The sequence below is a fragment of the Cetorhinus maximus genome, chromosome 2, assembly GCF_964194155.1.
Source record: "Cetorhinus maximus chromosome 2, sCetMax3.hap1.1, whole genome shotgun sequence".
Lineage (NCBI taxonomy): Eukaryota > Metazoa > Chordata > Chondrichthyes > Lamniformes > Cetorhinidae > Cetorhinus > Cetorhinus maximus.
The window spans coordinates 35,698,294-35,711,398 of record NC_135880.1 but is presented as its reverse complement, the minus strand read 5'-3'; the positions used below and the strand labels follow the sequence as shown (position 1 = coordinate 35,711,398).

The 13,105-nt window shown below is 42.7% G+C and overlaps 1 protein-coding gene across 2 annotated transcripts in view; it reads right to left on the bottom strand.

Moving 5' to 3' along the window:
• The window catches only part of mtx3 (metaxin 3), a 42,987-nt gene extending 32,475 nt beyond the window's left edge, over positions 1–10,512 (bottom strand). For both annotated transcript variants that reach the window (XM_078563345.1, XM_078563351.1), the window contains exons 1-3: positions 10,320–10,512; positions 8,025–8,094; positions 6,107–6,183 (exon numbers count right to left, since the gene is read on the bottom strand). In XM_078563345.1, the coding sequence (XP_078419471.1) occupies positions 6,107–6,183; positions 8,025–8,094; positions 10,320–10,400 (228 nt within the window). In that variant the 5' untranslated portion in view covers positions 10,401–10,512. The remainder of the gene's footprint in view (positions 1–6,106; positions 6,184–8,024; positions 8,095–10,319) is intronic.
• Between the last annotated feature and the right edge of the window lie 2,593 nt (positions 10,513–13,105).

Genomic DNA, 13,105 nt, shown 5'->3' with positions numbered 1-13,105 from the left:
CCAGTAGATGTAATATATTTGGATTTCCAAAAGGCATTCGATAAGGTACCGCACATAGGGCTAATTAATAAGATAAGAGCCCATGGTGTTGGGGGTAGTATATTAGCACGGATAGAGGATTGGCTAACTAACAGAAGACAGATTTGGGATAAGGGGGGCATTTTTGGGATGGCAACCTGTAACTAGTGAAGTGCCACAGGGATCAATGCTGGGGCCACAATTATTTACAATAAACTTAGATTAGGGAAGTGAATGTACTATCGCCAAATTTGCAGATGACACAAAAATTGGTGGGAAGGCAAGTTTTGAAGGTGACACAAGGATTCTACAGAGGGATATAGACAGGTTAAGTGAGTGGGCAAAAACGTGGCAGATGGAATATAATGTGGGAAAATGTGAGGTTCTGCACTTTGGAAGGAAGAATAGAGGAGCTGAATATTATTTAAATGGAGAAAGACTGCAGAAAGCTACAGCACAAAGGGATTTGGGAGTCCTTGAGCATGAATCCCAAAAAGCTAACATACAAGTTCAACAGGTAACAGGGAAGGCAAATGGAATGTTGGCCTTTATTTCAAAGGGAGTGGAGTATAAAAATAGGGAAGTCTTGCTAAAACTATACAAGGCACTAGTTAGACCACACCTAGAATACTGTGAACATTTTTGGTCCCTTATCTAAGGAAAGATATACTGGCATTGGAGGCAGTCCAGAGAAGGTTCACTAGGTTGATCCCGGGTATGGAGGATTTTCTTATGAGGAGAGGTTGAGTAGGTTGGGCCTGTACTTATTGAAATTTAGAAGAATGAGAGGTGACCTTATTGAAGCATATAGGATTCTTAGGGGGGCTTGACAGGGTAGATGCCGCGAGGTTATTTTCCCTTGTGGGAGAGTCTGGGACCAGAGGGCGTAATCTCAGAGTAAGGGATCTCCCATTTAAGACAGAGATGAGGAGGAATTTCTTCTCTCAGAGAGTAGTCAATCTGTGGAATTCCGCACCAGAGAGTGGTAGAGACTGGGTTGTTAAGTATATTCAAGGCTGAGATAGACAGATTTTTAATCAGTAAGGGAATGTAGGGTTATGGGGAAAAAAGCAGGAAAATGGAATTGAGGATTATCAGATCAGCCACAATCTTATTGAATGGCGGAGCAGACTCAATGGGCTGAATGGCCTACTTCTGCTCCTACGTCTTATGGTCTTATGTTATGGGTTGGATTTGTCCTGCTTTTTGCATACAGCACATACTTGGGCAATTTTCCACATTACCGAGTAGATGCTATTGTTGTAGCTGTACTGGGATAGCTTGGCTAGGGGCGCGGCAAGTTCTGGAGCACAAGTCATCAGTACTATTGCCAGAATATTATCAGGGCCATAGCCTTTGCAGTATCCAGTGCCTTCAGCCATTTCTTGATATCACGTGGAGTGAATCGAATTGGCTGAAGACTGGCTGTGATGCTGGGGACCTCCGGAGAAGGCCAAGATAGATCATCCACTCGGCACTTCAGGCTGAAGATTGTTGTGAATGCTTCAACCTTATCTTTTGCACTGATGTGCTGGGCCCCCCATATTTGTGGAACCTCCTCCTTCTGTGAGTTGTTTAATTGCCCACCACCATTCACAACTGGGTGTGGCAGGACTGCAGAGCTTAGATCTGATCTATTGGTTGTGGAATCACTTGGCTTTGTCTATTGCTTGCTGCTTATGCTGTTTGGCATGCAAATAGTCCTGTGTTGTAGCTTTACCAGGTTGACACCTCATTTTTAGGTTTGCCTGGTGCTTGAACCAGGGTTGATCCCCTGGCTGGATGGAAGAGTGGGGGATATGGCAGGCGATGAGGTTACAGATTGTGGTTTGAGTACAATTCTGGTACTGCTGATGGCCCACAGCGCCTCATGGGTGCCCAGTCTTGTGCTGCTAGACCTGTTCAAAATCTATCCCATTTAGCAGAGTGGTAGTGCCACACAACACGATGGAGGATATCCTCAATGTGAAGGCGGGTCTTTGTCTCCACAAGGACTGGGAGGTGGTCACTCCAACTGATACAGTCATGAACAGATGCATCTGTGGCAGGCTGGTCAGTGAGGATGAGGTCAAGTCTATTTTTCCCTCTTTTTGGTTCCCTCAGCACCTGGCGCAGACCCAATCTAGCAGCTATGTCCTTTAGGACTCGGCCATTTTGGTGCTACCAAGCCACTCGTGCTGATGGACATTGCAGTCTCCCACCCAGAGTACATTCTGCACCTTCGGTAGGAACTAAATATGTAAATGGTATTTCATTTTTGTTTTTGCCAACCCCATATTTGTCATGAACTGAATTCCATCACAATGTTTAAGAGCCTCTAAACCAAGCTACTGAGAAATCATCACAGCCATAAATTCTGCTTGTTGATACAGAGTGCACGTTCTATTGTCTTAGAGATACATCTCACATGCCCAAGTCCAGCCGACCGAGGAGCCGGCAGAGCCAAGGTTCAGAGAGCGCCAAGTGTGCACAAGGGCACCTGCTGTTTAACCACCTAAACTCACACAGTTTACCAGTGTAGAGTTTCAGCAACAGCTAGCCCCTTTACAACTGAATGATATATCCAAGTGCTAAGCACATGTTCTCAGCCCCGGCCTCCAGAGTGCTCCAGCAGCTATCAATGAAAATCTCAACAGTTTCTTCATTGGCATGGAATGGACATCTACCTTCTGCATGAGAAGGGCCTGCAAAGGACTCCTTTCATCATGCCTGTCATTGGACATTTAAACACTCCTGAGCCACACTAGGTGATACTTAATGCAAAGCCAACCATCACAGCACAAACCATCTTCTTATGAGATGGAAAGCTGCCATATGCCAGGCTTACCCATCACCAACTATTTAATGCATGCCCACCATGAAGACGACTTCACCTTTAGGGTACTCAGTGATACACTGACAAAAATTGGAGTCGCCTCTGTTTGTTATAAACCCATTTCTTTGTCTGGTCCTGTATCTTCCAAATGGGCCAGGAGAAATCCTTTCATTTAATGCCTAGAGGTTCTGAACCATGAGAAAAAACTGAAGACGTCTTAACCAAAAATACACTTTGAAGATTTCCTTCCTACTTGCAGCACAGTTCTGAAGGACCTGGCCAGGCTGTAGTTGGCATCAGTCAAGAGCCTCAGGGACTGTTTAGATCAATAATTGGAACATATACACCATGTATCCTTCAATCAATACTTCAGAGATCTCTCAGGGCTACGTACGACCATAATACTGCACACTATTGATACCACCCAGTAAGCCCATTGATTAAGATGTGGGTACAGCACAGCAGGTTCCAAGGTCTACCAATTACACAGTATCACGTAGAAAAGGAACACCACAGTACCTAGAAAACAGCTGGAACAGAAACTCCAAAACACATACTTTACAGTACAGCCCACCACATCATTAAAACATCAAATAGGATTAATGACTGTAGACAACCTTCGCCTCACACCTCATTTAAGATGGCTTAATGGTGGCATCTCCCCTTTGAGTCAGAAGATATTGGGTTCAAGTCCTACTCCAGAGACTTGAGCACATAATTTAGTCTGACATTCCCGTGCAGTACTAAGGGGGTCAGAGGTGTCACATTTCAGATGCTTTATTAAACCAAGGCCCCATTTGCCCTCTCAGTTGAGCATAAAAATTCCACAGTACTATTTCAGCAGTGACTTTTATTTATTTAGCATAAAGAAAAAACTGAAGATGTCTTAGCCACAAATACACTTTGAAGATCTCCTTCCTACTTTCAGCCCCAGAACTGAAGGACCTGACCAGGCTGTAGTTGGCATCAATCAAGAGCCAAGGTGCTTCACAGGCGCAATATAAAACAAGGAAGGTGTTCTTCCTAATGTTCTGGCCAAAACGCAGTGTTTAACCAACATTATTAAAAACAATAACTTTATTACATTATCACTTGCTGTTTGGGGGACCTTACAGTCACTGTTCCTATTTTTTAGGCCTTCACAAAGGAGGACACAAATAACATACCAGAAACGTTGGGGAACACAGGGTTTAGTGAGAGGGAGGAACTGAAGGAAATCAGTATTAATAGGGAAATGGTGTTGGAGAAATTGATGGGATTGAAGGCTGATAAATCCCCAAGGCCTGATAATCTACATCCCAGAGTACTTAAGGAAGTGGCCCTAGAAATAGTGGATGGTTTGGTGGTCATCTTCTGAGATTCTATAGACTCTGGAACAGTTCCTACAGATTGGTGGGTAGCTAATGTAACCCCACTATGTAAAAAGGATGGTAGAGAGAAAACAGGGAATTATAGACCAGTCAGCCTGATGTCAGTATTGGGGAAAATTCTAGAGTCCATTATAAAAGATTTAATAGCTGAGCGCTTGGAAAACAGTGGCAGAATCGGACAGAGTCAGCATGGATTTGTGAAAGGGAAATCGTGCTTGACAAATCTACTGGAATTTTTCGAGAATGGAACTAGTAGAGTTGATGAGGGGGAGCCAGTGGATGTGGTTTATTTGGACTTTCAGAAGGCTTTCGACAAAGTCCCGCATAAGAGATTAGCGTGTACAATTAAAGCACATGGGATTGGGGGTAGTGTATTGACATGGATAGAAAACTGGTTGGCAGACAGGAAACAAAGAGCAGGAATAAACGGGTCTTTTTCTGAATGACAGGCAGTGACTAGTGGGGTACCGCAGGGATCGGTGCTGGGACCCCAGTTATCCACAATATATATTAATGATTTAGATGAGGGAACTAAATGTATTATCTCCAAATATGCATATGACACAAAGCTGGGCGGGAGGCCGAGCTGTGAGGAGGATGCAGAGATGCTTCAGTGTGATTTGGACAACCTGAGTAAGTGGGCAAATGCATGGCAGATGCAGTATAATGTGAATAAATGTGAGGTTATCCACTTTGGTAGCAAAAACAGGAAGGCAAATTATTATCTGAATGGCTAAAAATTGAGAGAGGGGAATGTGCAACGAGACCTGGGTGTCCTCGTACACCAGTCGCTGAAGGTAAGCATGCAGGTGCAGCAGGCGGTAAAGAAGGCAAATGGTATGTTGGCCTTCATAGCGAAAGGATTCAAGTACAGGAGCAGGGAGGTCTTGCTGCAATTATACAGGGCCTTGGTGAGACCACACTTGGAATATTGTGTGCAGTTTTGGTCTCCTTATCTGAGGAAGGATATTCTTGCTATAGAGGGAGTACAGCAAAGGTTTACCAGACTGATTCCTGGGATGGCGGGACTGACATATGAGGAGAGATTGAGTTGGTTAGGATTATATTCGCTGGAGTGCAGAAGAATGAGGGGGGATCTCATAGAAACCTATAAAATTCTAACAGGACTAGACAGGGTAGATGCAGGAAGGATGTTCCCGATGGTGGGGGAGCCCAGAACCAGGGGTCACAGTCTGAGGATATGGGGTAGACCATTTAGGACTGAGATGAGGAGAAATTTCTTCACTCAGAGAGTGGTGAGCCTGTGGAATTCGCTACCACAGAAAGTAGTTGAAGCCAAAACATTGGATGTTTTCAAGGAGTTAGATATAGCTCTTGGGGCGAAGGGGATCAAGGAAAAGGGGAGAAAGCAGGAGCAGGCTATTGAGTTGGATGATCAGCCATGTTCATAATGATTGGTGGAGCAGGCTCAAAGGGCCGAATGGCCTACTCCTGCTCCTATTTTCTATGTTTCTATGTTTACAATAGTGAACACACTCCAAAAGTAGCTCGTAGCTGAAAGTGAATTGGGACACCCTAAGGCCAAGAAAGACCTATGGAAATGCAAATGTTTCTTCCTTTCCTTTTGAGCTAAATGGGTTCAGTGAGCACCATCCACCCTTACAAAGGTCTTGGAGCTGGCGTACACATCTCAGCTACAAATCTAAGATTTAGTCAGGTACTTTCATGTACTCATTATGAGAGCTACATGAGGCACTAAGTTGAAAGGCTTCTGAAAATCAATAATAACAATGCAAGTGGATTTCCCCTGATGCACTTCAACCTTGAATAAGACTGCAGCATGCCCCTCACATGCCCCACAAGAGTAAAATCCAAAATGCGCCTTTTCAATCACTCTGCAAGTATGCACTTTCATTTAATCAAAATGGCACAACAAACATACCTGCTTTCTCAGGAAATTCAGAATGTTTTCAGGTTGCACAACATTTGTATTGTCTGAAGTTAATACTGGAATGTGTCCTGTAAGGAGGGAAAATCACAACGTTATAAACTGATTTTCACCACAGACTCTGGGGACCGCTTGCAGTCCCAGTCCTGTCCACTGCAGCTTCTGGAACTGGAGAGCTGTTGGCCAATCAGATCTCCGAGGCGGGATTTCCTCCTGATTGAGCCCAACTCCAGCCAATTAAGTCTCCTTGGAGTGTTAAATGGCTGCGGGGCAGCCAGCATTGGCGAGGAAGTATGCCACTCTTCAGGTGGCAGGCTGGGAAACCCCTCTGTCTGAAAAATCCTGGCCCATCTTTTGAAGGGGAGTGTCAAAGTTATTCCAGGCAAATTGCTCAAAACGCTGTTGTAGGGCTTACACACAGGTTGAAAGTTAGAAATCAAAAGTAAGGAGGGAAGTCAGGTGGACCTTATTCACGCAAGGAACAACGGACCCATCAAATAAGTTACCAAGGAAGGCCACTGAATCAAATTATTTGTATGGATTCAAGAGGTACAACAGGTTTTGGAATTAGGAGAAAATGATTAATTTAACTACAAATTGAAAGGCTTGTTGGATTCAATGGCCTGTTTGACATTTTAAAAATTCTTACAGACTAGACTAACTACCGAAAACTCTATAATCTATATAGGACTATCTAAGTTTTAGGTCACCCACAAACAATTATACCCAAATAAATCAATTCATACATCACAGGGGAAATTCATCCCCGATCACGTCAATAATTACATTCATGATGCACTTGGTCACATGCCAGAAGTAAAGCAAAAGAAAATCTGGGAGAATTTTAAGATAGAAGTGTGAGGAATATTGTTGCGAAGATGAATATTACTGGTTCAGAATTGTATCTTTTATTTGCTTATTCCTGGGTTTTCAGCTTCTTCTTTAGCTTCTACAATCTCAGCTTTGGGGAGGGCCACACAATCCACAGTTTCTCCACTGTCTTGATCAAAGTTCAGTGTTTCAGGCCCATTTGGGAGTTTATCTGGAGCCACTTGAGCCCGTCATTGGCCGGACACATGCTGGCCCATGTACAGACAGCTCTTGATCCTCTTTTTGAAGGGAAAAGTTATAAGTAGCGACCAATTTGTGCTTCCCCCCCTCCCCGGTCATGATCTATATTTTTAAGTCTAGATTTTCTGATCAGATTATAATGGAAAAGCATCAGTGTTAAAACAATATCAGTCAGAAAATCTAGGCTCTGGTGTAGTATACAATGTAAGTATATAATCTCACAAGGGATTCTGCCCATTTTTCTCCATTCACCATACATTCAACGAAAAATCCAAAGATAATTTAAAATGCCTAATAAATCCAATATTAAAAGCTACATGCAAATTTCTTTTTTTATTTTCGTTGTTTTCAGACATTTGACCTCTAGAATAAGTAATAAAATCCTGGATCTTTGAATTTTCTTCAAATTTCCTTTTGTAGTGCTATTAGAAAATTACAGGGAATAATTTTCTCAACTGTGAAAGAAGTAGGTGCATAATTTGAAAGGACTTTCAGTTTTGCATTGTCACTATGCATCTTTAGCACATTTCTTACCAATTAACTATGAGGAAAAAGTGCATTTAAGCCTTTCGTGTAATGTTCTAAATGAATCACCTCACATTGTTTCTGTGATCGCTTCACTTTAATGTAATGGAACTCAAAATCATCTTGCAATATAAGTGTGTAAGGAAATAATATATGCTGCTGACAGTATTTAAAATTCAAATGGACAGGGGATAAAAAAAAATCGCAAGGTTACCAAGATATGTTACTAGGATCCTAGTGACAATACTGGTACTCCGATTAATATTAAAAGCTCCAGATACAGTGCAAAGCAATTTAAATACATTTAAAATGGTACCTGTAGGTGTTTTCCATGGATTATTAATAAAGTGCACTTTCAGAGGAGCCCGTGAAAATTTGGCATATGCCTGCAGTAGAAAAAAAAGTTAGAGATGTACAGCGTTTGCAAGAAAATGCCACTTTCATTTTTCTTTTAAAAGGTGTCCAGGGGTTTAATTTTCCACTCAGCCAACTGAGGAGCATTGTTATGTCTAAATCTTTGCACCCACTGCTGGTTTCAAGCGTCCGCTTGATACTAGCAGTGTGTTAGATACAGACTAAAGCTGTTTCTACTCTGCCCCAAATATGACATTAGGATAATAACTTCTTAAGGGCTAATTATCAGACCAGGTACCTTTATCTGGCCTGAATAAACCTGCCAGATTACAGCAGTCTTGCACCGTGAATGTTATGAACCTCTCATGTGTTACTGTTTACAATTCCATACTGGGGAGGGCTGTAAGTATTACTCAAACAACAACTTGAAGTTATATAGCACATTTAGTAGTAAAACATTCCAAGGTGTGTCACTGGAGCAGTAACAGATAAAATCTGACAACAAGCTGCATGGAGAGATATTAGGACAGGTGACCAAAAGCTTGATCACAGAGGGAAGTTTTAAAGAAGAGAAACAGATAGAATTGCAGAGAGCTTTAGGGAAGGAATTCCACACCTTCGGGCCTCTGCTGAGGTGGCTGTCAATGCTGCAGCAAAGGATACTGAGGATGCACATGAGGCCAGAACTGGAGGAGTGCCCAGGTCTCAGTGGGTTGTAGAGCTGGAGGAAGTTACAGTGTTAGAGTGGGGCGAAGTCATGTAGGGATTGGAAAACGATGTTGAGAATACTAAAGTCAAGACATTGCTAGACTGAGAGCCAACAGAGGTCAGCAAACACAGGGGGTGATGGACCAGCGGGACTCAGTGCAAGACAGGATACAGGAAGCAGATTGCAATATTCAGCGAAATAAAAATGGATTCTTACATCTCAAATCAAATATTACAAGGTTGCTGCTCAAACCATGTGCCTAGACTACAGACCCATATGTATGCCAGCTGTCTTTCCCACAAACTGAATCAAACCATCCACTTATATAGAATGACACCAGCTGTGGCTCATTCTAGGGCAGGAACCCATTCTGATGTTAAAACAATGTCATAAATAGGGAAGTGAAACTTGAGCTGCGTTGACATACCTGAGCCTCTTGTCACCTGACTGCCTTGTAACACATGTCATTCTACGTGGCTACCAAAAAAAAATGTTTCTTTGGCATTTTCAGTAAAATAGGAACTTGTTTTGGTGCTGGAGCAACGTTTTTGAATAAACTATAAGTTAATTTATAGAAATTCAATTTTGAGACCAAAAAATATATTTTAAAAAAGATAACTACAATAATATAGTCACAGGCCCGACTCAAATAATTTTATATAGGATTTTAAAATCAAGGTGTTGCTTCTAATGTAGGTTAATGAGCACAGGAGTGATGGGATAGGACTTGGTGCATGTCAGGACAACACAGAAGAGTTCTGGCCTTTAAGTTTCCAGAAGGTAGAAATTCCTCAAGTATGGATTGCCCTATAATGCACTACAGTTAATACCTCACCCTGTGTGCTATAAAGGTCCAAACCTGCTTTAATCTCTTATGCCCTGTGAAACAAAACAAATAGACAGTCCAGGGTCTATATTCCTGTGACAGCCATTCATTTTGGATTAAACATCTGGTTTATAGTAAATTAACAATCACCATCCTTATACTTTAGAAAGCGGCTATACTCTTCCTTATTTTAAAGATTATCTTTACTACTACTTCCCTAAACCTGGCAGCACAATCTAAACTTGACACGTCACAGTAAAATACAATAACTTTACAGTCAAGTTATATTTCCCAAACTCCAAAATGTCCTTCACTTTAATGAGTATATCAGCTCCGATTTAGGTTTCATTAATTGACTGCAGAATGCAAAAGCTGTATAAATTCTTCTCCCCCCTCCCCTCCCCCAGTTCCCCTGAGTTGGCAGCAGGGTTACACAGGAGGCAGACTGACCTTGACCTTACGCGGCCCTGGCTGCAGAAAATAACACACTTACACAGGAGCTTCATGAAAGCGGCGCTTTATTATTTTACTTCTTCTGTGAAAGGTTATGCATCCAGTAATTTTTTTTTTGGTCCAATCAGCGTCAGAAGTAAACAATTTAGGTTTTAACACGTACGCGAAGCATTTAACAAATAACCCGGCGCGCGTCTGTTATTAACAAATAGAACCATTTGCAGGATTAACCAAGACAAGCAACGCGCTCGCCCGCTGTTTGTTTTTACCAATACGATGAGAGAGTCGGTGTGTACGGAGGGCAAACCCCAGTCTCCTCCCCAGCACATCAGCTCCATGGGCGACGCCATGTCCCCACTCTGTTTGAGCCGGAACCACTCGCTCACTCTGGTACAGTGCAGCGCAGCAGCTCCGCTAATGCAGCAAGGCCGGCCAGCCAGCGTTAACCAGCGCTGCGCTAGGTGTGTCAGCCAGGACACACTCACCCTCCTCCACACTGCCACTTCCAACTCGCTCTCCTATTCCTCATCAATCACATTTGCCCTTACTACACATTGCTATTTTTTTTAGTGACTAGCTTGTTTCCTCCCTCCCCCCCACCAAATATTAAGGGTTATGCCCATCTAAAAAATAAAGTAACAAGTGTTATTCATATTATTCTTTTAAACCAACTATTTCTTCAGCGCCTCGTTTCAAAACAAAAAGCCCATTGGCAGTAAAGCTTTCTTAAATCTTTCATGAATGTGGTAAACTGTCCCCTTTTCTTTGTTTAAAAATAGGCTAGCATTTATGTGTTCCAAAGTGCCTTACAGACAATGAGGTACTTTTGAAGTGTAGTTACTGTTGTGATGTAGGAAGTGCAGTAACCAATATATACACAGCAAGCTCCCACAAACAGCAATGTGATAATGATCAGATAATCTGTTTCTGTAGTGCTGATTGAGGGAAAACTATCAGCCAGAACCCCAGGACTAACCCCTCTGGGCCCCGTATCTCAGGAAGTATGTGCTGGCCCTGGGGAGGGTCCAGAGGAGGTTCACAAGAATGATCCCAGAAATGAAAGGCTTAACATATGAGGAACGTTTGAGGACCCTGGGTCTATACTCGATGGAGTTTAGAAGGATGAGGGGGGGATCTGATTGAAACTTACAGAATACTGAAAGGCCTGGATAGAGTGGACGTGGGGAAGATGTTTCCATTAGTAGGAGAGATTAGGACCCGAGGGCACAGCCTCAGAGTAAAGGGAAGACTTTTTAGAACAGAGATGAGGAGAAACTTCTTTAGCCAGAGAGTGGTGAATCTATGGAATTCATTGCCATAGAAGGCTGTGGAGGCCAGGTCATTGAGTGTATTTAAGACCGAGATACATAGGTTCTTGATTGGTAAGGGGATCAAAGGTTACAGGGAGAAGGCGGGAGAATGGGGTTGAGAAACTTATCAGCCATGATTGAATGGCGGAGCAGACTCGATGGGCTGAATGGCCTAATTTCTGCTCCTATGTCTTATGGGCTCTGTATGTGTTCAAAATAATGCCACCAAAGAGGGCAGTTGTGGCTTCAGTTTACTATCTCATCCAAAAGACAGCAACGCCAACAGTGCGGCACTGCCATGTCAGCCTAGATTTTCATTTTCAAGTCCTGGAGTGGGACTTAAACCCACAGCCTTGTGGCTCAGAGGCTAAACCTGAATTAACATTGTAAACAGTCCCAGAGTGTGATTGAACATAGACTGCTAGAAACGAGGCCTCAAGGGACTTTCAAACTTTTATTACCTAAATACAATTATGTACAGGGATAAATAAGCATGAGGCTCTTTCCAGAACCATCTCTCTCTGAGTCCAGGTCACACATGATCTGACTTCACTGAAGATATATGTTAGCTACTATTAACCCTTTATACTACATCTCCTCCCAAGTCTTTCATTCTACACATTAAATATTGACACATCCCACTTATCCCCACCCAAGTGACTGTCAGCATCACTGAGTCATAGAGAAAGGCATTGCAGTGGCCTGACCAGTCTGCCGGATCATGTTCTTGTTTCCTTCGGAGGAAGCCTAAGATCACAGTCTTCCTGTGGAGGTTCATGTGAACCGTTTAGTAGATTGTTCGGGTTGTCTTCTCGATTGTCTGGTCAACCCAGTCCTCTAAAGGCAGTCTGCTGATGGTCACTGGTCATCTGTTTTGTCTGAGGACCGCCATGGTCAGTGCACATAAGATAGAGGCATGGGTAAATGGACTGACTCAACACCTGGCCAGGCAGGTTCTGGTCTCGGACCCAGACAGACTCCCCTGGCCGGAGTGCTAGTAGATCCTGTGCTTTGTGGCAATGGTTGGATGTAACAGTCTGGTTCAGGTAGTAGTGGTCCTCTTTATATACCGCATCACTTCACCTTTACCTTTCTCATAATATAAATCTTTTTAGTTGCCACTATATATTGTCAGTAACCCTTGAGAAAAATAATCACATTCCTTAGCTTGCTTGTCTGACTACTTGTAAACAGACTGAGATCCCTTTGAAAACCAAAGCCCCCTTCATCTATCTAAAAGTGAAAATTCCCATTACGGCTTACAAGCTAAGGCCCCAACCATGTTTACTCATTAGCATATTAAAGGCACTGCTTCGCCTTACTTCTTTTGATAACTTTAACTTGCAGTCTGCTTGGCTACAAAATATAACTAAATCACACACAAAGACAGAAAATCACAAACCCCCATAAACCTACTTTACAATAAACAAAAAATTATTATACTCTCCTGACATGCTCCAAAGTGGTGGATCCATGAATGAGAGTATCATCCATATGACAGATGACTCCTTCCTATTCTCCCAAGTCATGGTACATTGAAAATTCTCAGGCACTGAGGCAATTCCAAATGGTAAGCGATTGAAACAATACCGACTGAAGGGCGTAATGAATGTTGTCAGCAGTTTGGTGGTAGGGAAACTATTGGAGAAATTTCTGAAGGAGAGAATCTATCTCTACTTGGAGAGGCAAGATTTGATCAGGGATAGTCAGCATGGCTTTATCAGAGGGAGGTCATGCCTAACAAA